This window comes from Procambarus clarkii, chromosome 46, assembly GCF_040958095.1.
Source record: "Procambarus clarkii isolate CNS0578487 chromosome 46, FALCON_Pclarkii_2.0, whole genome shotgun sequence".
Classification (NCBI taxonomy): Eukaryota; Metazoa; Arthropoda; class Malacostraca; order Decapoda; family Cambaridae; genus Procambarus; species Procambarus clarkii.
Genome location: NC_091195.1, coordinates 6,483,637 through 6,511,509, shown reverse-complemented (window position 1 = coordinate 6,511,509; position 27,873 = coordinate 6,483,637). Strand labels below are relative to the sequence as shown.

Below are 27,873 nucleotides of genomic sequence, written 5' to 3'. Positions count from 1 at the left end.
TGGCTACTCTTCCGACCCACACCTGCACATGAGAAGTAACACTAAAGCCCACACCTGGCTACTCTCTCCACCCACACCTGTACATGAGAGGGAACACTAAAGCCCACACCAGGCTACTCTCCCCACCCACACCTGCACATGAGAGGGAACACTAAAGCCGACACCTGGCTACTCTCCCCACCCACACCTGCAGATGGGAAGGAACACGGAAGACCACACCTGGCTACTCTCCCCACCCACACCTGTAGATGAGAGGGAACACTAAAGCCCACACCTGGCTACTCTCCCGACCCACACCTGCACATGAGAGGGGACACTGATGCCCACACCTGGCTACTCTCCCGACCCACACCTGTAGATGAGAGGGAACACGGAAGCCCACACCTGCCTACTCTCCCGACCCACACCTGCACATGAGAGGGAACACTAAAGCCCACACCTGGCTACTCTCCCCACCCACACCTGTCTATGTCACACACTCATGCCAAAGAAAACTTATATCAAGTAAATCTAGCTTGTATTAAGCAAGACAATGTTGGGCTAAATATTGATCAGTGTTATCTTATAAGCAGTGAAGCTTGCTTAATGAATATTCTTGGTCGCTAAACGGTGCTCAAAGTTACTCAAGAAGCCTTATAAGTTCTCTAATTCATGACTTTCAATGTAAAAATATTTTTGAAACTACTGGAAGCACTGTGAATTAAACAACTGAGTTACAGATATTCACGTGTTAAAATGTAGTCAATACGTACTGGTGAGAAGCGTGTTATGGAAGTACAGGAAATTATACCCTCCTCTTGAGGGAGGACACAGCTGAGCCGCCAGGTGGCAGCACCAGTCTATGGCGGGGTCGTCATCAGTGAGGTCCCACATGATGGTCAGGAAGAGCTCCCTTCCCTGGTACGGCAGAGTGTCCAGGGTGTCCGGGTTCACGTAGCCCCTGATGTCCAGGGTGTCCGGGTTCACGTAGCCCCTGATGTCCAGGGTGTCCGGGTCCAAGTAGCCCGTGGCGTCCAGGGTGTCCGGGTCCACGTAGCCCAGGGTGTCCGGGTCCACGTAGCCCGAGGCGTCCAGGGTGTCCGGGTCCACGTAGCTCGTGGCGTCCAGGGTGTCCGTGTCCACGTAGCCCCTGGCGTCCAGGATAATGCCTGAAGACATACACTGAGATACAGTCACGGTCCTTACTGGTATGTTCTAAGATATAACAAGAAGACATACTGAGCCATCCACTCACCTTACTGCTGGGTTTATTACCTGATGACAAGTCCGTATTTTGAACAGTATTAATAGCATCTAAACTATGTATTAATAGCTTTTAAAAGCCACGGTCAAGGTCATCTGTATCAATGGTCAAGGTCATCTGTATCAATGGTCAAGGTCATCTGTATCAATGGTCAAGGTCATCTGTATCAATTGTCAAGGTCATCTGTGTCAATGGTCAAGGTCATCTGTATCAATGGTCAAGGTCACAGCCAAGGTTATATGTATCAATGGTCAAGGTCATCTGTATCAATGGTCAAGATCATCTGTGTCAATGGTCAAGGTCATCTGTATCAATGGTCAAGGTCACAGTCAAGGTTATCTGTATCAATCGTCAAGGTCACAGTCAAGGTTACCTGCATTAATTGTCAAGGTCATCTGTATCAATGGTCAAGGTTATCTGTATCAATGGTCAAGGTCATCTATATCAATGGTCAAGGTCATCTGTGTCAATGGTCAAGGTCATTTTTATCAATGGTCAAGGTCATCTGTATCAATGGTCAAGGTCATCTGTATCAATGGTCAAGGTCATTTGTATCAATGGTCAAGGTCACAGTCATGGTCATCTGTATCAATGGTCAAGGTCATCTGTATCAATGGTCAAGGTCACCTGTATCAAAGGTCAAGGTCATCTGCGTCAATGGTCAAGGTCACAGTCAAGGTCATCTGAATCAATGGTCAAGGTCACAGTCATGATCATCTGTATCAATGGTCAAGGTTATCTGTATCAATGGTCAAGGTCATCTGTATCAATGGTCAAGGTCACAGTCAAGGTCATCTGAATCAATGGTCAAGGTCACAGTCATGATCATCTGTATCAATGGTCAAGGTCATCTGTATCAATGGTCAAGGTCATCTGTATCAATGGTCAAGGTCACAGTCAAGGTCATCTGTATCAATGGTCAAGGTCACAGTCAAGGTCATCTGTATCATGGTCAAGGTCATCTGTATCAATGATCATGGTCATCTGTATCATGATCAAGGTCACAGTCATGGTCATCTTTATCAATGGTCAAGGTCATCTGTATGAATGGTCAAGGTCATCTGTATCATGATCAAGGTCACAGTCATGGTCATCTTTATCAATGGTCAAGGTCTCATTAGAAGGTCATATAAACTAAGTCAAGGTTACAGTGAAAGGTCATCTGGACCAAGTTTCAAGATCACAGGGATAGATGGGTCACCTGAATTAAGGATCAAAGTTACGGAAGGTCTAATTAACCAAGGGATCAAGGTCACAGTGAAAGGTCATCTTAAACAGGAATTAGGTCACAGTGAAAGGTCATCTTAAACAGGAATTAGTTCAGTGTGAAAGGTCATCTTGAACAGGAATTAGGTCACAGTGAAAGGTCATCTTAAATAGGAATTAGGTCACAGTGAAAGGTCATCTTAAACGGGAATTAGGTCAGTGTGAAAGGTCATATTGAACAGGAATTAGGTCACAGTAAAAGGTCATCTTCAACAGGAATTAGGTCATACTGAAAGGTCATCTTAAACAGGAATTAGGTCACAGTGAAAGGTCATCTTGAACAGGAATTAGGTCACAGTTAAAGGTCATCTTGAACAGGAATTAGGTCATACTGAAAGGTCATCTTAAACAGGAATTAGGTCACAGTAAAAGGTCATCTTGAACAGGAATTAGATCATAGTGAAAGGTCATCTTGAACAAGAATTAGGTCACAGTGAAAGGAAAGGTCATCTTAAACAGGAGTTACGACACAGTGAAAGGTCATCCTGAACAGGAATTAGATCACAGTGAAAGGTCATCTTGAACAGGAATTAGGTCACAGTGAAAGGTCATCTTGAACAGGAATTAGGTCACAGTGAAAGGTCATCCTGAACAGGAATTAGGTCACAGTGAAAGGTCATCCTGAACAGGAATTAGGTCACAGTGCAAGGTCATCTTGAACAGGAATTAGGTCACAGTGAAAGGTCATCCTGAACAGGAATTAGGTCACAGTGCAAGGTCATCTTGAACAGGAATTAGGTCACAGTGCAAGGTCATCTTGAACAGGAATTAGGTCACAGTGAAAGGTCATCCTGAACAGGAATTAGGTCACAGTGCAAGGTCATCTTGAACAGGAATTAGGTCACAGTGAAAGGTCATCCTGAACAGGAATTAGGTCACAGTGAAAGGTCATCTTGAACAGGAATTAGGTCACAGTGAAAGGAGATCTGTACCCCGAGTCAAAGTCAAAGTGTTAAGTCATCTGAACCAAAAGTTTGGCGTCGCTAAATACTTCATGAAATTATATATGCACAATAATATATACAGCAGCGGAATATTTCGAAAATTTATTATTCATGGAGTAGTCGCCCTTAATAAGTCTATATTTGTAATCAAAGTAGAAGGTTTGTCACCCTTAAGGTGACTATAATTGTAAACAATATAAGGTGTTTGTCGCTCTTAAGGTGACTATATTTGTAAACAATATAAGGTGTTTGTCGCTCTTAAGGTGACTATATTTGTAAACAATGTTGGGAGCTTCTCGCCCTAAGGTATTTGTAAACAATATCAGGTGTTTGTCGTCCATAAGAAGAATATATTTGTAAACAATATCATGTGTTTGTCTCCCTTAAGGTGATTATGTTTGTAAACAATATAAGGAATCTTTCGTCCATAAGATTGTAAACATATATGTAAACAATATAAATCTGAATTACTATATTAAACATGACGAATGAAGCCCTTTGCGTAATTTTGGTATTAATAAATAACCCTAAAAATTATGGTGGAAAATATGAATATTTACCAAGAGTCTGCAGGTGAGGCAGGTGATGGATGAGGACGGGCAGTTGGATGGGCAGTTGCTGTAGTGTGAGGTACAGGATGAGGGTCTTGAGGGTGGGAGGCAGGAGGGGTATGACTGCCTCAGACAAGTCACCAACAAACTCCTCTAAGATACACTTACTGCCGGGGGCTGTCAGCCTCTCCATACATTGTTTTGATATAACAATTGTCTCTTTACTGTATAAACTATAGTCAAGACCTAAGGATATGGTTACCTTCATTCTTGCCAGCACTGACAGTGTAGACAGGCGCTGCTTTAGTTGGGATGGATCGTATATGTTTAGGTAAATGTTCTTAGGTGTCACCTTCTTAAGAACAAGCGGCAGGACAACCCACGAGTCAACACTCTCTATTCCCCACACGTGTTCTGTACGCAGCTTCTCACACACGGCTTGGATGACGTGCACACTCCCGCGGGACTCTGCTACATGCTTCAACAGCTCGTCAGGCTTATGTGTAACCATCTCGCATAGGTCAATTATGTGAGTAATGAACTTGTGCTCTACTCCCCGGGCACACAGCACCCCGGTAGTGCTGACTAAAATGTTCTGCCATCTGGGGCGCTCCCTAAACTCTTGTTGCACGGCGTTAATATTAAACGTTGACCCTCTCAGGTGATCTCCCAAGCAGCGTTTTTCCTTACGTACAATATCCACCAAGAGGTCAATGATTATAGAGCTTTCCCCTGACACCCGGTGTGATGCTGGATCACCTCGTTCTTGCTCGGCTCTCGACAAGAGATCGACCTGCCTCCTGCTGGCAAAATGCTCCTGATACCTGGCGTGAAAATAGCCAATCACCCACACCACAACATCCACCAAGAGGTCAATGATAATAGAGCTTTCCCCTGACACACGGTGTGATGCTTGATCACCTCGGTCTTGCTCAGCCTTCAACAAGAGATCGACCAGCCTCCTGCTGGCACAATACTCCTGGTACCTGGCGTGAAAATAGCTAAACACCCACACCACATTGAGGCCCCGACGGTAGCTGGTTCTTGTGAAATAGTTGGACAAGACCTCCTCCTGCGGCAGTCCCAGAGTGTCACACTTCTCCCTAATCTCCGCTTCCGTCTCCGGCCAAAGGTCGTACTCCTGCCTCTGGATCCCTCTTAAACTAATCTCTTCTAAGAACCTCAAAAACTTTTTCACATTTTTGTCACATTTTCCTTTGGGTTCGGTCACGTGTTTGTCTGTGAGTCTGGACACTAATTTGTTGGTTATGAAGTCATGAATCTTCTCGTAGACTTGAGTGTTTGTGGTGAGGTTGTTAAATTCTTCTGGAGCCTCGACACACAGCAGCGCCAACAAGGTCAAGGTGAGTGGAGTGTTGAGGTACTCACCCAGGAACTCACTCATCTGCTCAAGCTGCTGGGTAAACCTCCCTATGATGACACTCCGTTGGCTCTCTTCCTCCACCAGCACCTTGATGATTCTCTCGGCGAACTCCACGCGACGTTCTGGAGTGATGCCCAAGACGAGGATGTTGCAGCGAGGTCTGGTGTGTGGGACGAGCTGTGACAGGTGTTGGTCCCACCCCGGCCGTGTGGTTATCACCAACCTCACATCCTTGCCAGGCAGGTGCAACAGCTCCTTCACCAGCCTTCCTGAATGGTCGTTGACCTCGTCGTAGCCGTCAATCAGGACTAATATATTTAAGCTCAAGATTATCTCCTTAAACAGCTGGAAGTCAGCGTCAGAATCACTAAGTGTTTGAGGCAGCAACTGGCGGAGGAGACCATCGAAGGTATTAAGATGTGAGTCCCTGCACTGTACATAGAAAACGAGGTCCACAGTGCCCAGGTGACGTATGGCAGCAGGGTCCTCTACCCACTTCTCGAGGATGAGCTTGAGTAAAGTTGTCTTGCCCATACCACCTTCCCCCGTCAGGAGGACACACTCAGGGACTCTTCCGTCCTCTCGTCTCATACTCAAGATGTCTTCATAGTTTATATCCTGACCCTTGACAGCGTGGGAGGGTCTTGCCCCTATGACGGGATCTTCAAGGAGTCGCAGTCGTGTAAAAGCAAGACTTGGGTTGTAGTTAATGTTGAGGAGCCAGGGTGCGGGAACAATCTGGTACAGCAGTTTATACCCGTCAGTTAGCTCCTGCTTGCTCATCTGCTTAACCTCTTCTGTGATGTGGCTTTTGAACACCTTAATATCCTGGTGGAGCTGAGCTAAATAATCCACCTCTGAGGGATCCAGCGGCTCTCTGATCTTTGCTCGCAGTCCATCAATATACTCTGTGGCATCTCTGCTCGCCAGGTCCACATCCTGGCGGTCTATCCTCCACTTGTTGCCGGCCTCAACCAACATCTTCGTCATTAAGTCTGTGAGATCCGTCAGCTTATTCTTCAGGTCTTGCTCCGTTATTATCACATTATCATGGGCCAACGTGTTTCGGTGTTGCTTCAGGCTGTAAATGAGGTGTTCAAGTGATGGTCCCTGAGGCCCTGGAGTGGTCCACGCGGGGTCATTCATCTCAGCCAGACCACACACACGTTGCAGGAGTTTATACAACAGGGTGATGTCAAAAGTTGCCGCGTCGGAGGAAGCTTCGAGTTTATCCCTCTGGTGATCATCGAAGACACGCCTGTACTGAGCATTGGTGTACCCCAAGTCCTGAGTGAGGTAAGTCACTACTGGGAAGGTGCCCCGGTACGACCACATAAACACACTTGCTAGCGCGTCTCGTCCTGCCTTAGTCACAGCCAGTTCATACCGCAGTCTGTTAAAATCTACTGGCATTGTGAAGGACATATTGAGCTTTATGGTTCACTCTTCACACTACGTTGTTCAAGTTTAACAACAGCAGTCAGAAGCCAACGGCAAGTTTCTTTTACTAAAACATTAACCATGTGGGTTCACAGTTGACAACATAATTTATTGACAAGAATTGTGTCAGGCTTTGTTACACTATTCATATATGAGCGAGATATTTAATTAAAATCTCCACACCTTACTCATTTCCCAAAAATTCTTCTCCACTTGTTTATATTACAATACACATTTAATCACATTCCAGGCCAGACAATAACTTAGTCGTGACTTTATCCTTGTTGGATGTGAGCATTATTGCTTCCCAGTTTTATTGGTTATTTTCTTTAATTTTCTTTTCAGGTCATTGATTATTAATAAATAATACGAAGTTATTTATGTCTTAGTTTTTCTATTATTAAAGACTTTCTACGATATCCATCTGTCTTTAAAACTTCGTCGGGTTTTCGCCACCTGGAAATACAAAACATACAAAATTTACTTTATCAACACAAGTTGTATTTGTTAAATAGTTAAATAAATAAATTTTGTGACTGAAAACTAATAATAAATTTATTTTTGGGTTATTCCTCATCTTTCCCGTTTTGTTTTATAACATAAAACTTGTCTATATTTTAATATAAGTCAAGTAATCAATGTCGTGTTCACTTTTGGGTTATGGTGCGTGAACCCAAATGGTTATGGTGCGGTTATGGTCGTGTTATTTCCTCATATGGAAACTGTATTGTGCAGAGATTGTTCACTTCTGGAGCCGTATTAGCCAATTATGTACAAAATTGACATCTGTGTCTTTGACAATACCATGAAGCCAACAGTATGGTGTTGATACTTTATTATATATTTTCTTAGTCGAATATACAGAATATCTAACAGAAGTGCAGCACATAACGGTTCAGACAATCTTTCCTGGAATTCAGAATTAAGTATAACCAACAATTTCACTCCTGGACACTGCTCACACCTTCCAAGATCACAAACTTATACCCACAATTCACCATAAACCAATAGTTTTGGAATGGGAATTATTTCACAAAAAATAATTCTGAATAAAACTAATAAATATTTTTATATCCAACCTTCATTTAGATTTTATTTTGAAGAAACTCTAGAGCCAGAAACCACAATCACAGGTCACGAACCCGATTAAAACTATCCCAACAACATATTTAAGAGAGATTGTCTGTTTGTCTGTGTATCCAATGTTGGCGGCCAGATGCTTGGCGCCAGCCGCACCCAACCTTGCAGGGGAAATGGTCTGAGGTACGGACGGACATAGGCTGGTCGGGGGTTGGCCTAAGTTAAATACTCCAAGAAACCACGTACGATTTCTATTGGGTCAATTGCGAAATATTTGGTGTGCTCCACCTAGAGTTTTCAGTGGAAAGTATTTTTTTGACAGAAGAGGTGACGAGGGGAATGAGGGTAGGAACCAAGTGGGGGACCAATGGGGGTGGGATGATGGGGGAGAAAATGGAAAGAGGTAAGAAACCGGGTTAACCGGGAAAAGGTAAAGGTTAACGCTGACGAGCCGGAGGAGGGCAGGTAGGGTGAACACTGGCCAGGTGTGGGAGAGCAGGTAGGGTGGACACTGGCCAGGTGTGGGAGGGCAGGTAGGGTTAATCTGGCGAGGTGTAGGAGGGCAAGTAGGGTGAACACTGGCGAGGTGTGGGAGGGCAGGTAGGGTGAACACTGGCCAGGTGTGGGAGGGCAGGTAGGGTGAACACTGGCCAGGTGTGGGAGGGCAGGTAGTGTGAACACTGGCCAGGTGTGGGAGGGCAGGTAGTGTGAACACTGGCCAGGTGTGGGAGGGCAGGTAGGGTGAACACTGGCCAGGTGTGGGAGGGCAGGTAGGGTGAACACTGGCCAGGTGTGGGAGGGCAGGTAGGGTGAACACTGGCCAGGTGTAGGAGGGCAGGTAGGGTGAACACTGGCGTTGCACCACTACACTTTGTGCAGATACAACCTGATTTATTTCCAGCTTTGGTTTTTAGTGAGTGTATGATGGACACAACATCTGTCGGGCTGACTGGTGAGAGGAGAAGAGAGTTTGGATAGCTGCTTGAGAGATATGTGTTGATATGTGTCTGAGTCTGTGGGATTTTACTGGCAAGGTTAGCACCAACCGATGAAAAGAAGCTATTAAATTAATTCGCTATTTCTAAATCAGATGACGGTGTAAGGCCATCCTTAAAGAGTGTTATCTGGTTGTGGGAGTGTTGTTTAGTTCCTAGGATATTAGAGATGGTTTTCCATGCGCTTTTCATGTTGCCTTTTGCTTCTTTGAATCTAGTCTCATAATATAAAAGTTTAGCTTTTCTTATGATACTAGTAAGCACTGATGAGTACCTCTTAACTACTTCCTTTGTAACTAGCCCAAACCTAAATTTCTTTTCATATTCATGTTTATTGTTGATTGATTTGATTATGCCACTTGTGAGCCACGGGTTATTTTTTCTTTTATCAGTTACTTGTTTGGTAAGGAGGGGACAGTGAGTGTTGTAGAGGCTTAGAGTTTTGGAGAGAAAGAGGTTAGTTAATGAGTTTATATCCTGTGTATTATTAAATTCAGATTCCCAGTTAATATTGTGAAGTGCATTAGAAAGATTGCCTAAAGCTGATTCACTGTGTAGCCTGAATGAGAGTTTCTTGCTTTCTGGTGGTGCTGTGTCCATGTTTGCTATGAGGAAGGTAGGAGAGTGGTCAGTTGTTCTGTCATAGATTACCCCAGATGTAAGGGGAGCTGTTATATTAGTACATAAGTGATCCAGAGTAGTGGTAGATGTTTGAGTGACTCGGGTGGGCTTGGGGATTAGCATACAGGAGTGCTTGCTGTTACGGAAATAGTCAACTTGAGGGTTGTTTTGAAGACCCAGGTCAATGCTGAAATCACCTCCCAGAATGATGTAATTTTTGTTGAGATTGTTATTTATGATAAGATTCTCTACGTTATCTGAGAATGAAGCTATGTTGGTATTAGGAAATCTATAGATGGCACCGATAGTCAGAGAGGATTTAAGGGCTTTACTGGAGAACTTGGCAAAGGTATATTCACAATAGTCGTCTCAATCACTGATGACACTATTGCAGATGAAGGTATCTTTGTAATATATTGCTGTGCCACCTCCTTTTTTATTAGGCCTGCAGTTATGAATGGCTTTATAACCAGCTAAATTGTAGAGTTGGGTATAGTCTTTACTTAGCCAAGTTTCTGTTAAAATGATGAATGATAAATTAGTACCTAGTGCTGTGAGTAGTGCATTTATATCAACAAAATGTTTACCAAGTGACCTAACATTTTGTAAGAAACATGTAAGAACATGAACATGTAAGAAACATGTAAGAACATGAACATGTAAGAAACATGTAAGAACATGAACATGTAAGAAACATGTAAGAAAATGAACATGTAAGAAACATGTAAGAACAAAATGCATGAACATTTTGTAAAACATGTAAGACTATGCAATGAATTGAACTTGCAGAGAACATGAAAGAGAATGTGTAAACAGTTGTACAGAGAATATGCTGTGAACATAGTGAAAACACAAAAAATACGGTAAGATTATTGGTAATTGCTACATTTAAAATTCTTGCAAGGGCAGAGTTGAGAATGGATCTGGGGGAGGGAAGGTTTAGGTAGAGTTGTGCAAGGGGTGAGATGCGCGGAGAAGGGGGTGAGAGGGAGAGGTGATGTGGGGGGGGGGTGAGGGGGATGGGGGAAGATATAGAAGGAAGGCGGGAGGGAGAGAAGTAAGTAATTATCAAAAGGAAGGCACCAAACCGGGAAGGCTATGTAGCACCATCAAATGTGCGGGATAATCAGAGGGCGCTAAATATCACCAAGGATGCCAATACGAGAACAAAAACGCATAAGGCGAACGATATCAAAAGTATTCGAGTCACCAAGAATACTATCAAGAGACAAGCGACCACGGGGGACGGTCGGAAAACAATACACACGCTCGTCCCGGAAGTCAAGACATTCAACAAGGATATGCACGATTGTAAGAGGGACAATGCAATTGGAACAATAAGGAGCAGGGCGGCGCTCCATCAAGAGACCATGAGTTAAGCGAGTATGGCCAATACGCAACCTCGCCAGGGCCGTTTGCCATCGCCAGTTACGATGGTAGGAGGACGGCCACGAGGACACACAACTTTTAAGAGAACGTAGTTTGTTACTTTTAACAAACGACCAACAATCCTGCCAACGAGTAGGGATGGAGGAATGTATAACCGGGTAAAAGTCGGGATAAGGAACCCCTTTACAAGAGATGGGACAAGAGTGGACAGCTTTCCTGGTGGCAGCATCCGCACGCTCATTTAAAGAGACACCAATATGGCTGGGAACCCAACAAAACTCAACCGACTTAAATTTACTGTGAACAAGAAACAGCCAATGCTGGATCTCGACAACTACTGGATGAACCGGATTAAAGAACCCAAGAGCCATGAGGGCACTACGAGAGTCAACAACAACTACAAAGGAAGATTGACAACGAGAGAGCAGGAGACGACGAGCATAAAGAATAGCATAACGCTCTGCTGTGAAGATGTTAGTCTCCGGAGGTAAGCGACACATATAAGTGTGATCAGGAAAAACAACAGAGTAGCGAACACCGTCCGCAGACTTAGACCCATCGGTAAAGACGGAAACGGAGTGGGAGTGAGAAGAAAAGTGCTCAAGGAAAAGGCGTTTTAGAACCGTAGGAGGGTTAAAAGCTTTAGGGATGTGGGTCAAGGAAGTACAAAACTGCGGAATGGGGACACTCCACGGGGGCAAAGAAGGAAGAACACTAGGAGAAATATTAGAAATTCGAATGGAAAGAGAATCCTGTAAGCGAGATAACCGGACAGAAAGAGGGAGAGGAAGTGGTGAAGAGGAACAGGAACCGCAGGAGGGGTAAAGGTTAAAGCACGACAGAGGCGAGAGGAAGGATGTTGCAACGATCGCGCAAGATAGCGAAGGCAGTAGCGATCACGGCGGTCCTGGAGAGATAGGAAGCCAGTGTCAACATACAAGCGGAGAATGGGAGTCGAACGAAAGGCACCAGAACTGAGGCGCAACCCAATATGGTGCAAAGCATCAAGACGGCGAAGGATAGAAGGAGAAGCAGACGAGTAAGCAGGGCAATCATAATCGAGCGAGGACGAGAGAGGAATGTAAAGCAAGGAGAGTGCGCCTATCTGCCCCCCAAGAAGTATGGGACTATACCTGAAGGAGGGTGAGGGCCTTAGAACACTCAACATGGAGGTAAGAGATATGGGGCGACCAAGACAAACGAGTGTCAAAGAATAACCCCAAAAGCTTTGTGGGATCTTTGTACTCAAGGAGATGACCATAAAGTGACAAAGAGGGACGAAGAATGACCCGTTTCCGAGTAAAGGTCATGGCACAAGTCTTAGAAGTAGAGAACTTGAAGCCATGATCGGTGGCCCAAGACGACACGGCATCAATCGCAAGTTGAAGCCGGCGCTGAAGGAGAGGCGAATCATCACCCTGACAGCAAAGGGTAAGATCATCGACATAGAAAGAGGAGAAGACACCTGAAGGAAGTGAGGAAAGAAGACCATTGAGGGCAACCAGAAAAAGAGTAGTGCTCAGAACACTACCCTGGGGCACACCTTTGTATAGCTGAAAAGAAGCAGAGAGAGCGGTACCAAGGCGCACCCGAAAGGAACGACGAGAGAGGAAGCTGCAGAGAAAGAGAGGGAGATGACCACGAAGGCCAAAAGAATGAAGCTGGGATAGAATATGATATCGCCAAGTAGTGTCGTAAGCCTTTTCCAGGTCAAAAAGGACGGCAACAACGGAGGTCCTCGCAGCAAAAGCAGTACGAAAATTGACCTCCAAGTTCACCAGGACATCTGTCGTGCTGCGGCACTTGCGGAAACCAAATTGAGAAGAGGAGAGGAGGTGATGGTGTTCCAGAAAACACATCAGACGAACGTTAACCATACGTTCAAAGAGTTTGTAGACACAACGTGTGAGGGGCAATAAGGTGAAAGTCCTTAGGGGATGTTCCCAGAAACCCCGGTTTGCGAACAGGGAGGACAACGGCATCGAGCCACCAGTCCTCAGGGACTGACGACGACTCCCAGATCCGATTATACAGACTCAGTAAATACTGAGATGTGCACAGAGGGAGATGGCAAAGCATCTCAATGAATGCCATCGGAGCCCGCCGCTGTAGAACCGCAGAGGGCCAGGGCAGAACGAAGTTCAGAGTGAAGGGATCATTATAGGGAAGCTGAAGACGAGTGCATAAATCTAAAAGACGAGACTCAAGGACAGGTTTACGAAGAAGGAAAGATTGGGGAAGATGAAGACCAGAGCTAACAGAAGAAAAGGGAACCCAGTTCGGTAGCGACCTGCAACGGGTCCGCCACAAGAGTACCACGGAGGTGAAGGACCGGTGAAACATCAGGAACGAACTTACCCGCTATCTTGCGGATACGCTTCCAGATCTGTGGCAGAGGAGATTTCGGACGTAATGGTGGAGACATAAGATGCCCAACATTCACGTTTAGCCATACGGATGGCCCTACGGGCCACCGCACTTGCCTTCCAAAAGAAAAGAAAAAAATTGGCCGTCTACCGACAGCGGTGTCTCTTCCAGGCTGCATGCTTACAGTGGACAGCCCAAGCAGAGTCTGCATTTCACCAGGGCACGCCCTGCCGTGGACCCTGAGAGGAAGAGCGAGGAATAGAGCAGAGGGCAGCTTCGAAGACAGTGTCATGAAAAAAGAGGAGAGAGCGGGGGAGAGGCAGAAGGGAGAGGTCAGAGAGATCAGCACTGAGGGTAAATAGGTTCCAGTCCGCTTTAGCAAACTGCCACCTAGGGAAGGAGAGGGGAGGGTGAAAAGAAAAAAAAGTAACAAGGATGGGGAAATGGTCACTGCCATGGAGGTCATCAAGAATCTGCCACGTGAAATCCAAGTAAAGAGAAGACGAGCAAAGAGAAAGATCAAGACAGGAAAGGGGTACGAGTCCGAGAGTTCAAATGCGCGGGTTCACGAGAATTCAGAAGAGACAGGGAAGAACAGAGGATAAACGGCTCAAAAAGGCGACCTCGGGTGTTCGTCAGAACATCACCCCAAAGGGAATGACGGCAATTGAAATCACCCAGCAGAAGCACACGCTCCGGCAAGGAGTCCAGTATGTGTTTCAGATCAGGAAGAGAAAGCGGGACACTCGGAGGGGAGATAAATGGAACAAACAGTGTACCATTTCCCCACAAAGATACGGGCAGCAGAACAATGGAGAGACGAAGGAAAAAGTAAGGGGACAAAGGGAAAATCAGAGCGAATCAAGAGAGCAGAATAGTTAGGAGCCCCAGCAACAGCTGGGGGGGGGGGGGAGAGAAAGGAATAGCCACGAAAGCGACCAGGACGAGCACCAAGCATCGGCTCCTGGAGACAGACACAAAGGCGCGAAAACCGCGAAATCAGAAGTTGGAGTTCAAGGAAATTGGCGTAATAACCTCGAACGTTCCATTGAAGAATAGACATCGACGAGAAGAGAAAGGACAACAACAGAGAACAAGGAAGAAACAAAGGCGAAAGAGCAACATAGCACGTTAAAGAATATCAGGGTCAGCAAAGTCAGGGTTAGGGGGGCATGGGTAAACTGAGCAAAGACAGAGGGAAGGAAGCGGGAGAACAGACCAGAGGCGGACGGGCAGGGTCCGGAGGAAGAGAAAGAGACAACCGAGAGGAGCAGTCAAGGACAGCAGCAGGAAGAGGGGGAGGAGAAAGAGGGGAGCGCACTTCAGCAAGGGCAGCAACCGAGAGGGAAGCGGGGGTCAAAGAAACCTCCATAGCAGGAACAGGGGCGCAACCACCGAAATGGGAAGGGAAGGAATGATAGAATCAGAAGTAGGGGAAGAGGAAGAAAGCGAAGCCTTCTTACCTGCCGGAGAGGAGGAAGGAGAGGAGCCAGGCTTACACTTCTGACTTAAAGAGACAGGTGTCCCAGCAACTACGTACTGGACAACGGATTCCAGCGTCTCAACAGGAGAAGCTGAACGAGAGCACACACGACGGCCATTAGGAGAGCGATGGACATCAGCCCGCACTGACAGGTGGCAGGGAGAGTCAATAGACGGAGGAGAAGGATGGGAAGGAGGATCGGAGGGAGACGAGGAAGAAAACACAGGAGACATGACAGACCGGGCAGAAAGAAGGGGAACCCCAGACAGAGGACCAGGAGGGGGACCCTTCGGGACAGAACTCAAAGGAACAGAGGAGGGGGCAGTGGGCGTATCAGGGTCCAAGGCCCGGAAACGGTTGTGAGTCTGAGGAAGGCGGGAAGGACGAGGAGAGGAAGAGCGCAACACGTGAGCATAAGAGACGTTAGCATAAGGCGGGAACAGGCAAACCTGGCACCTCGCGTCAGGAAAAGACAAACGCTCCCGGTGCTTCAAGTTGAGGACGGGTGCCTCAAGCTTGTAATGGATACACGCACGGGAGAAGGTAGGATGGGCCTCACTGCAGTTGAGGCAACGAGCCTGGGGAGAAGTGCACTCCGACTTAGAGTGAACTTTGCCCCCACACAAAGGACAGAGAGAGACAGTCCCAGAGCAGCGGAGGGCACCATGCCCAAACCTCCAGCACTTGTTACAGAGCCTAGGAAAAGGAATGTACTCCTGAACAGAGCACCTGGCACCAGCAAGAATGACAGAGGGTGGAAGGGTCCAACCATCAAAGGTAATCTTCACAACCCGAAGGGGTTGACAGCGATGACCACGAGGGGGACGAGTAAACGAGTCTACCTGTAGGACAGAATGGCCTTGGACCTCAAGGATATGCCGAATATCATCGTGATAGTCCTGCAGATTCCGAACACCGGTCGCAATATGGGGCGGGAGGAGAATAGTGCCAACACTGGCATTCAACACTGGCCTTTTGTGCCTCTAGGCTGCCCCTTTATGAGCCTCTAGGTGGCCCCTTTATGTGCCTCTAAGCAGCCTCTTTATGTGCCTCTAGGCGGCCCCTTTATTAGCCTCTAGACGGCCTTTTATGAACCTCGAGGCGGCTCCTTTATCTGCTTCTAAGTTGCCCCTATTTTGCCTCATGGCGGCCCCTTTTTGTACCTCTAGGTGATCTCTTTATGAGCCTCGAGGCGGCCTCTTTATGTGCCTTTAGGCTGCCCCTTTAAGTGCCTCTAGGCGGCCTCTTTATGTGCCTCTAGGCTGCTCCTTTATGTGACTCTAGGCGGCCCTTTATGTGCCTCTTGGCGGCCTCTTTATGTGCCTCGAGGCGGCCCTTTATGTGCCTCTAGGCGGCCCTTTATGTGCCTCTAGGCGGCTTCTTTATGTGACTCTAGGCGGCCCTTTATGTGCCTCTTGGCGGCCTCTTTATGTGCCTCTAGGCGGCCCTTTATGTGCCTCTAGGCGGCCTCTTTATGTGCCTCTAGGCGGCCCTTTATGTGCCTCGAGGCGGCCCCCTTTATGTGCCTCTAGGCGGCCCTTTATGTACCTCTAGGCGGCCCCTTTATGTGCCTCTTGGCAGCCTTTTATGTGCCTCTAGGCTGCCATTTTACGGACTTCTTAGCGGCCTCTTTATGTGCCTCTAGGCTGCCTCTTTATGTGCCTCTTGGTGCCCCTTTATGTGCCTCTAGGCGGCCTCTTTATGTTCCTCTAGGTGGCCTCTTTTTGCGCCTTTGGGTAGCCATTTTATGTGCCTCTAGGCAGCCATTTTATGTGCCAATAGGCGGCCATTTTATGTGCCTCTAGGCGGCCATTTTATGTGCCTCTAGGCGGCCATTTTATATGATGAGCCTCTACGCGGCCCGCCATCATTGCTCCTATAAGAGACTCTCAGGGGACGGAAGTTTACTTGTAGTAAACTCCATGTAAGTTGTTAACATTATACTGTGAATATTGTCCACAAGAGAGCGGAGGGGGAGAGGGCGATCTACACAGAAGCTCAGATGGGAACCCTTGCAAGAAAATAAATAAATAATTCAAAGCCTAATTAATATGATATAGCAAAGTTCGTGGTAGGGGGGTAGCTTTGGTACTCTTTAAAGTTGTACTCCCTACATATATGCCATTCCCTGTTGGGCACATACCCTGCAGGAATTACTGTTAGAAATTAGGTGAGGCTAGCTCCCTGAGTAGGGTCTTCTAGCTCGCATAGACAGACATTAAGTTCCATTGATACATATGTATATAATTTCTTGTTCTCTTTGTGTTGATATATTTAACAACTTATTATTATTACCTTTGATATAACTTTTCATCCTTTTGACAACATCAATCCTGTTATCTATACTTTTCGAAGAATGTGTAAATATAGCGTCCTTAATCTCTCTTAATAAACGAGCACCATTTCTCTACCTAAACCAGAAGCCAACACCACAATGATCACAGGAGTTAGGTCAAAATATTGACAAGTTTTAAGTTATAAAATATAACAAAATGCAGGAGGCAGACTTTGGAATTTTATTTGTTTTAGTGATCTCAAAAATGTATTTCTGACCCAATGTTTAACACTAACATCTTGTTTTAATTAGGGGACGCCTAAAGGCACATATAGAGGTCGTCTAGAAGTACTTAAAGGGGCCGCCTAGAGGCACATAAAGAGCCGTCTAGTGGTACATAAAGGGGCCGCTTAAAGGCACATAAAATGGCCGCCTAGAGGCACATAAAGAGGCCGCCAAAAGGTACATAAAGGGGCCGCCTCGAGGCACATAAAAAGGCCACCTAGAGGCACATAAAGAGGCCACATAGAGGCGCACAAAGTGGCCACCTAGAGGTACATGAAGGGGCCGCCTAGAGGTACATAAAGGGCCGCCTAGAGGCACATAAAGAGGCCGCCTAGGGGCACATAAAGGGGCCGCCAAGTGGCACATAAAGGGGCCACCTACAGGTGCATAAAAGGGCCGCAGAGAGCCACATAGAGGTGCATAAAGGGGCCACCTAAAGGTGCATAAAGAGGCTGCCTAGAGCAACATAAATGGGCCGCATAGAGGCGTATATAGGAACCGTATAGAGGCAAATAAAGGGGATGACTAGAGATACATAAAGGGGCCGATTAAAGGCGCACAAGGAAACCGTCTAGAGGCGCATAAAGGGGCCGCTTAAAGGCACATAAATTGGCCGCCTAGAGGCACATAAAAAGGTCTCCAAGAGGTACATAAAGGCGCCGCCTAGAAGTACATAAAGGGCCGCCTAGAGGTACATAAAGGGGCCGCCTAGAGGCATATAAAGGGGTCGCCTAGAGGTACATAAAGAGGCCACATAGAGGCATATAAAGGGCCGCCTAGAGGCACATAAAGGTGACGCCTAGTGGCACATAAAGGGGCCGCCTAGTGGCACATAAAGAGGCCACCTACAGGTGCATAAAAGGGCCGCAGAGAGCCACATAGAGGTGCATAAAGGGGCCACCTAAAGGTGCATGAAGAGGCTGCCTAGAGCAACATAAATGGGCCGCATAGAGGCGTATATAGGAACCGTATAGAGGCAAATAAAGGGGATGACTAGAGATACATAAAGGGGCCGATTAAAGGCGCACAAGGAAACCGTCTAGAGGCGCATAAAGGGGCCGCTTTGAGGCACATAAAGGGGCCGCCTAGAGGCGCATAAAGAGGCCGCCTAAAGGCGCATAAAGAGGCCGCCTAGAGGCAAATATAGGAGCCGCGTAGGGGCATATAAAGGGGATGACTAGAGGCACGTAAAGGGGCCGCCTAGAGGTGCATAAAAGGGTCGCCTAGAGGTACATAAAGGGGCACCCTAGAGGCACATAAAGGGGCAGAATTGAGGCACATAAAGGGGCCGCCCAGAGGAACATAAGGGGTCACCTGGAGGTACATATATGGCAGCCTAGAGGTACATAAAGGGCCGCCTAGAGGTACATAAATGGTCCGCCTAGAGGTGCATAAAAGGGCAGCCTAGAGGTGCATAAAAGGCAGACTAGAGGCAAATAAATGAGCCGCCTAGAGGCACATAAATGGCCGTCAAGAGGTGCATAAAGGGGCCGCCAAGAGACACATAAAGGGCTGCCTAAAGGCACATAAAATGGCTGCCTAGAGGCCCAAAAAATGACCAGCTATAGGCACATAAAATGGGCGCATTTAGGCCCATAAAAGAGCTGCCTTGCAGAACATAAAATGGCCCTCTAGAAGCTCATAAATGGAGCGCCTAGAGGAAAAATAAAATGGCCGCCTAGAGGGCATAAAGGGGCCGCTTAGAGGTACATAAAGGGCCGCTTAGAGGTACATAAAGGGACGCCTAGATGTACATAAAGGGCCGATTAGAGGTACATAAAGGAGCCGCCTAGAGGCACATAAAGGGCCGCCTAGAGGCACATAAAGGGCCGCCTAGAGGCACATAAAGAGCCGCTTATAGGCACGTAAAGGGGCCCCCTAGAGGCACATAAAGGGTCACCTAGAGGTACATAATGGGTCGCCTGGAGGTACATAACGGGGCCGCCTAGAGGTACATAAAGGGCCGCCTAGAGGCACATAAAATGACCGCCTAGAGGGCCCAAAAAAGGGGCCCCCTTGAGGCACATAAAATGACCGCCTGTAGGCCCATAAAAGGGCCGCCATGTAGGACACAAAATGGCCGCTTTGAAGCCCATAAAAGGACAGCCTAGAGGGACATAAAATGGCCGCCCATAGGCCCATAAATTACCGCCTGAAAGCACATAAAATGGCCGCAAGGAGGCCCAAAAAAGGGCCGTCTAGAGGCAAATAAACTGGCCGTCTAGAGGCACATAAAATGACCGCCTAGAGGTACATAGAAGGGTCCGCCTAGAGGTACATAAAAGAGCAGCCAAGAGATGCATAAAAGGCCTCCAAGAGGCACATATAGGAGCCGCCTAGAGGCATTAAAAAAGGCCACCTAGAGGTGCATAAAGAGCCGCCTTGAGGCACATAAAGGGCCGCCTAGAGGCACATAATGGGTCGCCTGGAGGTATATAAAGGGGCCGCCTACAGGCACATAAAATGGCCGCAAGGAGGCAAATAAACTGGCCGTCTAGAAGCACATAAAAGGGCCGCCTAGAGGTACATAAAGGGCCGCCTAGAGGTACATAAAGGGGCCGCCTAGAGGTACATAAAGGGGCCGCCTAGAGGTACATAAAGGGGCCGTCTAGAGGTGCATAAAGGGCCGCCTAGAGGCACATAAGAGGGCCGCCTAGAGGTACATAAAGGGCCGCCTAGAGGCACATAAAATGGCTGCCTAGAGGCCCAAAAAAGGGCCGGCTTGAGGCACATAAAATGGCCGCATTTAGGCCCATAAATGGGCTGCCTTGTTGGACATAAAATGGCCCACCAGAAGCCCATAAATGGAGCGCCTAGAGGCACATAAAAAGATCGCCTAGAAGCCCGAAAAAGGGCCGCCTAGAGGTGCATAAAGGAGGCGCCTAGAGGTGTATAAAGGGCCGCCAAGAGGTACATAAAGGGCCGCCTAGAGGCACACAAAGGGCCGCCTAGAGTCGTATAAAAAGCCGCCTAGAGTCGTATAAAGGTCCGCCAAGAGGCACATAAAGGGCCGCCTAGAGGTACATAAAGGGCCGCCTAGAGGTACATAAAGGGGCCGCCTAGAGGTACATAAAGGGGCCGCCTAGACGTGCATAAAGGGCCGCCTAGAGGCACATAAGAGGGCCGCCTAGAGGCACATAAAGGGCCGCCTAGAGGCACATAAAGGGCCGCCTAGAGGTACATAAAGGGCCGCCTAGAGGTACATAAAGAGCCGCCTAGAGGTACATAAAGGGGCCGCCTAGAGGCACATAAAGGGCCGCCTAGAGGTACATAAAGGGCCGCCTAGAGGTACATAAAGGGCCGCCTAGAGGCACTAAAGGGCCGCCTAGAGGCACATAAAGGGCCGCCTAGAGGTACATAAAGGGGCCGCCTAGAGGTACATAAAGGGGCCGCCTAGAGGTGCATAAAGGGCCGCCTAGAGGTGTATAAAGGGCCGCCTAGAGGTACATAAAGGACCGCCTAGAGGCACATAAAGGGCCGCCTAGAGTCGTATAAAGGTCCGCCAAGAGGCACATAAAGGGCCGCCTAGAGGCACATAAAGAGTCGCCTAGAGGCACATAAAGGAGCTGCCTAGAGGCACATAAAGGGCCGCCTAGAGGAACACAAAGGGCCGCCTAAAGGTACATAAAGGAGCCGCCTAGAGGTACATAAAGGGCCGCCTAGAGGCACATAAAGGGCCGCCTAGAGGTACATAAAGGGTCGCCTAGAGGTACATAAAAGGGCGGCCATGAGTCACTTAAAGGAGCCGCCTAGAGGTACATAAAAGGGCCACCTAGAGGTACATAAAGGGCTGCCTAGAGGTACATAAAAGGGCAGCCTAGAGGTGCATAAAGGGACCGCTTAGTGTCACATAAGGGGCCGCATAGAGGCACATAAAGGGCCGCTTAGAAGCACATAAAGGGCCGCCTAGAGGCACATAAAGGGCCGCCTAGAGGTACATAAAGGGCCGCCTAGAGGCACATAAAGGGGCCACCTAGAGGCACAAAAAGGGCCACCTAGAGGCACATAAAGGGGCGCCAAGAGGTACATAAAGGGCCGCCTAGAGGCACATAAAGAGCCGCCTAGAGGTACATAAAATGGCCGCCTAGAGGCACATGAAGGGGCATCCTAGAGGCACATATAGGGGCGCCTAGAGGCACATAAAGGAGCCGCCTAAAGGTACATAAAAAGATTGCCTAGAGGTGCATAAAGAGGCCGCCTAGAGGCACATAAAGGGGCCGCCTAGAGGCACATAAAGGGGCCGCCTAGAGATACATAAAGGGGCCGCCTAGAGGTACATAAAGGGGCCGCCTAGAGGCACATAAAGGGTCCGCCTAGAGGTACATAAAGGGGCCATCTAAAGGTACATAAAGGGGCCACCTAGAGGTACATAAAATGGCCACCTAGAGGCACATAAAGGGGCCGCCTAGAGGCACATAAAGGGGCCGCCTAGAGGTACATAAAGGGGCCGCCTAGAGGTACATAAAGGGTCCGCCTAGAGTTACATAAAGGGGCCGCCTAGAGGCACATAAAGGGGCCGCCTAGAGGTACATAAAGGGGCCACCTAGAGGTACATAAAATGGCCACCTAGAGGCACACAAAGGCGCCACCTACAGACATAAAGGGCTGCTTTAAGGCACATAAAGGGGCCGCCTAGAGGTACATAAAGAGGCGCCTAGAGGTACATAAAGGGCCGCCTAGAGGTAGATAAAGAGGCGCCTAGAGGTACATAAAGGGGCGCCTAGAGGTACATAAATGGCCGCCTAGAGGTACATAAAGGGGCCGCCTAGAGGTGCAAAAAGGGGCTGCCTAGAGGTACATAAAGGGGCCGCCTAGAGGCACATAAAGGGCCACCAAGAGGTACATAAAGGGGCCGCCTAGAGGTACATAAAGGAGCCGCCTAGAGGTACATAAGGGGCCGCCTGGAGACACATAAATGAGCCGCCTAGAGGTACATAAAGGGCCGCCTAGAGGTACATAAAGGGCCGCCTAGAGGTGTATAATGGGTCGTGTAGAGGGACATAAAGGGACGTCTGGAGGCACATAAAGGGGCGCCTGGAGGCACATATAGGGGCGCCTAGAGGCACATAAAGGGGCCGCCTATAGGCACATAAAGGGACCGCCTAGAGGTACATAAAGGACGAATAAGAGAATGTGAATTTAGTTTTTCTTAATATCTCTTCATAAAGGAGGTTTATAATTCCTGTTATTGATTGTTATTATTCTCTGAACAAGATCAAGTGAACTTATGTTCATTCTGTAATACAGAGACCAACAATGAACAGTATAATCCAACTGGGGCTCAACAAGGGCAGGAGCAAGGTGAACAATTCTATTAGATATATTGGTGCTACAACATCTAGAAATATATCCCAGAATACTCTTACCTTTATTCAATATATTTATGTACTAAACTGAAACTTCCAGTCTTTCAAGTAACTTGAATAACCTGTCTTCCTTCTGAACTAGCAACAGTCTTCATTCTGAACTAGCACCAGTCTTCCTTCTGAACTAGCAACAGTCTTCCTTCTGAACTAGCAACAGTCTTCCTTCTGAACTAGCAACAGTCTTCCTTCTGAACTAGCAACAGTCTTCCTCCTGAACAAGCAACAGTCTTCCTTCTGAACTAGCAACAGTCTTCCTCCTGAACTAGCAACAGTCTTCCTCCTGAACTAGCAACAGTCTTCCTTCTGAACTAGCTACAGTCTTCCTTTTGAACTAGCAACAGTCTTCCTTCTGAACTAGCAACAGTCTTCCTTCTGAACTAGCATCAGTCTTCCTTCTGAACTAGCAACAGTCTTCCTCCTGAACTAGCAACAGTCTTCCTTCTGAACTAGCAACAGTCTTCCTTCTGAACTAGCAACAGTTTTCCTCCTGAACTAGCAACAGTCTTCCATCTGAACCAGCACCAGTCTTCCTTCTGAACAACAGTGTTCCTTGTGAACCAGCAACAGCGTTCCTTGTGAACCAGCAACAGCGTTCCTTGTGAACCAGCAACAGTGTTCCTTGTGAACCAGCAACAGTGATCCTTGTGAACCAGCAACAGTGTTCCTTGTGAACCAGCAACAGTGTTCCTGGTGAACCAGCAACAGTGTCCCTTGTGAACCAGCAACAGTGTTCCTTGTGAACCAGCAACAGTGTTCCTTGTGAACCAGCAACAGTGATCCTTGTGAACCAGCAACAGTGTTCCTTGTGAACCAGCAACAGTGTTCCTTGTGAACCAGCAACAGTGTTCCTTGTGAACCAGCAACAGTGTTCCTTGTGAACCAGCAACAGTGATCCTTGTGAACCAGCAACAGTGTTCCTTGTGAACCAGCAACAGTGTTCCTTGTGAACCAGCAACAGTGTTCCTTGTGAACCAGCAACAGTGTTCCTTGTGAACCAGCAACAGTGTTCCTTGTGAACCAGCAACAATGTTCCTTGTGAACCAGCAACAGTGTTCCTTGTGAACCAGCAACAGTGTTCCTTGTGAACCAGCAACAATGTTCCTTGTGAACCAGCAACAGTGTACCTTGTGAACCAGCAACAGTGTTCCTTGTGAACCAGCAAGAGTGTTCCTTGTGAACCAGCAACAGTGTTCCTTGTGAACCAGCAACAGTGTACCTTGTGAACCAGCAACAGTGTTCCTTGTGAACCAGCAAGAGTGTTCCTTGTGAACCAGCAACAGTGTTCCTTGTGAACCAACAACAGTGTTCCTTGTGAACCAGCAACAGTGATCCTTGTGAACCAGCAACAGTGTTCCTTGTGAACCAGCAAGAGTGTTCCTTGTGAACCAACAACAGTGTTCCTTGTGAACCAGCAACAGTGTTCCTTGTGAACCAGCAACAGTGTTCCTTGTGAACCAGCAAGAGTGTTCCTTGTGAACCAGCAACAGTGTTCCTTGTGAACCAGCAACAGTGTTCCTTGTGAACCAGCAACAGTGTTCCTTGTGAACCAGCAACAGTGTTCCTTGTGAACCAGCAACAATGTTCCTTGTGAACCAGCAACAGTGTACCTTGTGAACCAGCAACAGTGTTCCTTGTGAACCAGCAACAGTGTTCCTTGTGAACCAGCAACAGTGATCCTTGTGAACCAGCAACAGTGTACCTTGTGAACCAGCAACAGTGTTCCTTGTGAACCAGCAAGAGTGTTCCTTGTGAACCAACAACAGTGTTCCTTGTGAACCAGCAACAGTGTTCCTTGTGAACCAGCAACAGTGTTCCTTATGAACCAGCAACAGTGTTCCTTGTGAACCAGTAACAGTGTTCCTTATGAACCAGTAACACAGTTCAGGAGAGAACAGCCCGCCACAGTCACACAGTCAGCCCCACAACATTAGGGTTCCGGCCTCCGGACAAATACTTGGTAAACAACAATTTGAAAGCAGTTATTACGGACTGATCACAGGAATATTAACATATATTTTCTTCCCATCATCCCGAGCCCGCAGCTGCGAGAACATGTGACTTTTACAGTTGTCAGAAGACAGAGGAAGATGGAGACAGGGGCAGGTAGGGAGAAATGTGAAGAGTGAGGGAGAGAGAGAGGGGGGGAGAGAGAGAAAGAGGGGGAGGGGGAGAGAGAGAGGGGGAGAGAGAGAGATAGAGAGAGAGAGAGAGAGAGAGAGAGAGAGAGAGAGAGAGAGAGAGAGAGAGAGAGAGAGAGACAGGGGGGGGGAGAGAGAGAGAGAGAGAGAGAGAGAGAGAGAGAGAGAGAGAGAGAGAGAGAGAGAGAGAGAGAGAGAGAGAGAGAGAGAGAGAGAGAGAGAGATAGAGAGAGAGAGAGAGAGAGAGAGAGAGAGAGAGAGAGAGAATGAGAATGAGAATGAGAGAGAGAGAGAGAGAGAGAGAGAGAGAGAGAGAGAATGAGAATGAGAATGAGAGAGAGAGAGAGAGAGAGAGAGAGAGAGAGAGAGAGAGAGAGAGAGAGAGAAATTTCGGGCCCAGACAGCCCGAAATTGTTATAAAACAATTTCAATACAATAAAACAATATACTGCCAGTAACTTAAACAATGACGATAAATATAAATATGTGATAATCACTTAAAATAATCACTTAAAATATAATAATAATCTAATATAATAATAAATATAATAATAATATAATAATAAAATATAATAATAATAAAATAATATAATAATAAAATATAATAATAATAAAATATAAGAATAATCACTTAAAGTTCTACACTGACACATCCAATTGTACTTTCTCGTATATAAATAAATCTGCTGCCCGTTCTCAACATTTTTCACGCGTAAAAATGTTCAATAATTTTGTTGATACGTTTACGGCGACCAGCCAGGATATGACGGCTCAAGGCTCCACACACCAGTGATTGCACCATCACACGGCCTTGTATACACACACACGGTCGTGTATACTTATCACAAGGAGTTATTATTATTATTATTTCACCAGGGAATATTACCCTTATTTACCATTACGTGTAATATCAAACGGAAGAGAATGTACACACAGGGGCAGAGTATATTAGTGTAAGTATGAGTACACACGCCCGCTGGCTGGGAGGTCCGGGGGAACACCACCTCTACTGACACACTCCCTCTGTGGGGCCCCGCGCCTCCAGTGCGCATGCGTCACTTCCCGTCTCGTCTCCCCTAGTTGTGCTTGCGGGGGGTTGAGCTTCGGCTCTTTGGTCCCGCCTCTCAAGTATCAATCTACTGGTGTACAGAGTCTTGATTCTTCGGCTCTATCAAATCTACATATGAAACTGTGTATGGAGTCAGTCTCCTCCACATCACTGTCTAATGCATTCCATCTGTTAACTACTCTGACACTGAAAAAGTATTTCTAATGTCTCTGTGGCTCATTTGGGTATTAAGTTTCTACCTGTGTCCTCTTGTTCATGTTCCACACGTGCTAATTAGTTGGACCTTGTCCCACCCTGTCAGTTCCTGAAAATTTTGTAGATGGTGATCATGTCTCCCCTTACTCTTCCGTCATCCAGGGACGTGAGGTGTAGCTCCTGTAGCCTTTCCTCGTAGCTCATATCTCAGTTCTTGGACTAGTCTGGTAACATACCTTGAGGTTACCTTGAGGTGCTTCCGGGGCTTAGCGTCCCCGAGGCCCGGTCGTCGACGAGGCCTCCTGGTTGCTGGACTGATCAACCAGGCTGTTGGACACGGCTGCTCGCAGCCTGACGTATGAGTCACAGCCTGGTTGCCACTAATATGCACACCGTTTCATACAAGATGTGGGAAAAACACTTAAAAACTAAGACTTAAGACTAAATGAGATCAAAAGCATGAAGTGAACTAAAGTAGATGAAAGAATTACCATAATTACATGTCGAATTAACAACAACAATTGCAACAGACGAGCGGATAGTCATTTTGAGTAAATAAACTGACGGACTACAATTTTCTTAAGTTTATACATGTCAGTTATTAGCAGTTTTACAAGTTAGTCATTAATGATGTTTGATAATAGGAAGACATAGGTTGACATTTAGGAGGTAAGGAATGTTACATGGAGTCGATTAGGTAGTATTTAGTGCTTCTCTTAAACTGGTTGAGAAATGGACAGTCTTTGACGTGATTGGAAAGGTCATTCCACATTCTGGGTCCCTTGATTTGCATAGCGTTTCTAGTTTAGTTAAGTCTCAATCTTGAATTATGAAATAGATATTTGTTTCTAGTGTGGTGCCCCCAAGAGTTCTGTTACAACCCTTTAGGAAGCGTTTAAGGTCAGGATTGGCATTACAGTTCAGAGTTTAATATATATAGAGTACACATGAGAGGATGTGCAGTGACATAATATCTAACAAATTAAAAAATTTAAATAAATGTCCGAGTGCTGTCTAGAGCCAGAGTTTGTTATTGTTCTAATAGCTAATTTATATGGAGTAATTAGAGGACGAAGATAATTTTGGGTAATAGAACCCCAAGCACATATACCATAGTTGAGATAAGGATAGATGAGAGAGTAATAGAGCGTTACAAGCAAGGCCGAGGAACATAATATCTGATTTTAGAAAGAATGCCAACTGCTTTAGAAACTTTTTTCGTTATATTTTGAAAGTGTTCCTGGAAAAAAATCGACTTGTTATCAATGAGAACACCAACAAGTGTAATTTCCAGGGTGGTCGTCACCCGGTGATGTTTGGTGAGATGTGGAGCTGCTTGTCGGCCCACCCACTTTAAGGCCCACTATAAATATACAGAATAAGGCCATTGCTGCCCTGCCGCCAACACTCACATCCACATCTCACCAAACATCACCAAGAACAGAAAACGGGACATCACCTCAGTTTCGCGAGCCGCAACAATCTTCTTGTACATCAGTTTTTGTCCTTAGGTAAAGTATACGTCAGAATGTGACGTGCTATAACGAGAACCGGTTGGGTGAAGGGTAGGGAGGGTGGTGAAGGGTAGGGAGGGTGGTGAAGGGTAGGGAAGGTGGTGAAGGGTAGGGAAGGTGGTGAAGGGTAGGGAAGGTGGTGAAGGGTAGGGAAGGTGGTGAAGAGTAGGGAAGGTGGTGAAGGGTAGGGAAGGTGGTGAAGGGTAGGGAAGGTGGTGAAGGGCAGGGAAGGTGGTGAAGGGTAGGGAAGGTGTTGAAGGGTGGGGAA

At 47.0% G+C, this 27,873-nt stretch overlaps 1 protein-coding gene across 3 annotated transcripts; it reads right to left on the bottom strand.

The window, feature by feature from the left end:
* Positions 1-488: 488 nt before the first annotated feature.
* LOC138350628 (uncharacterized) lies at positions 489-25,842 on the bottom strand. 3 transcript variants are annotated; one of them, XM_069301671.1, is made up of 3 exons: positions 25,724-25,842; positions 4,014-7,284; positions 489-1,148 (listed from the first exon to the last, which is right to left on the bottom strand). In XM_069301671.1, the coding sequence occupies exons 2-3, from the start codon at positions 6,811-6,813 to the stop codon at positions 742-744; spliced, it is 3,207 nt and encodes a 1,068-aa protein (XP_069157772.1). In that variant the 5' UTR covers positions 6,814-7,284; positions 25,724-25,842; the 3' UTR covers positions 489-741. The 3 variants fall into 3 exon arrangements, with proteins under 3 accessions (XP_069157772.1, XP_069157774.1, XP_069157773.1); XM_069301673.1 differs by having other exon boundaries at positions 25,762-25,829; XM_069301672.1 differs by having other exon boundaries at positions 25,730-25,826.
* Positions 25,843-27,873: the final 2,031 nt, after the last annotated feature.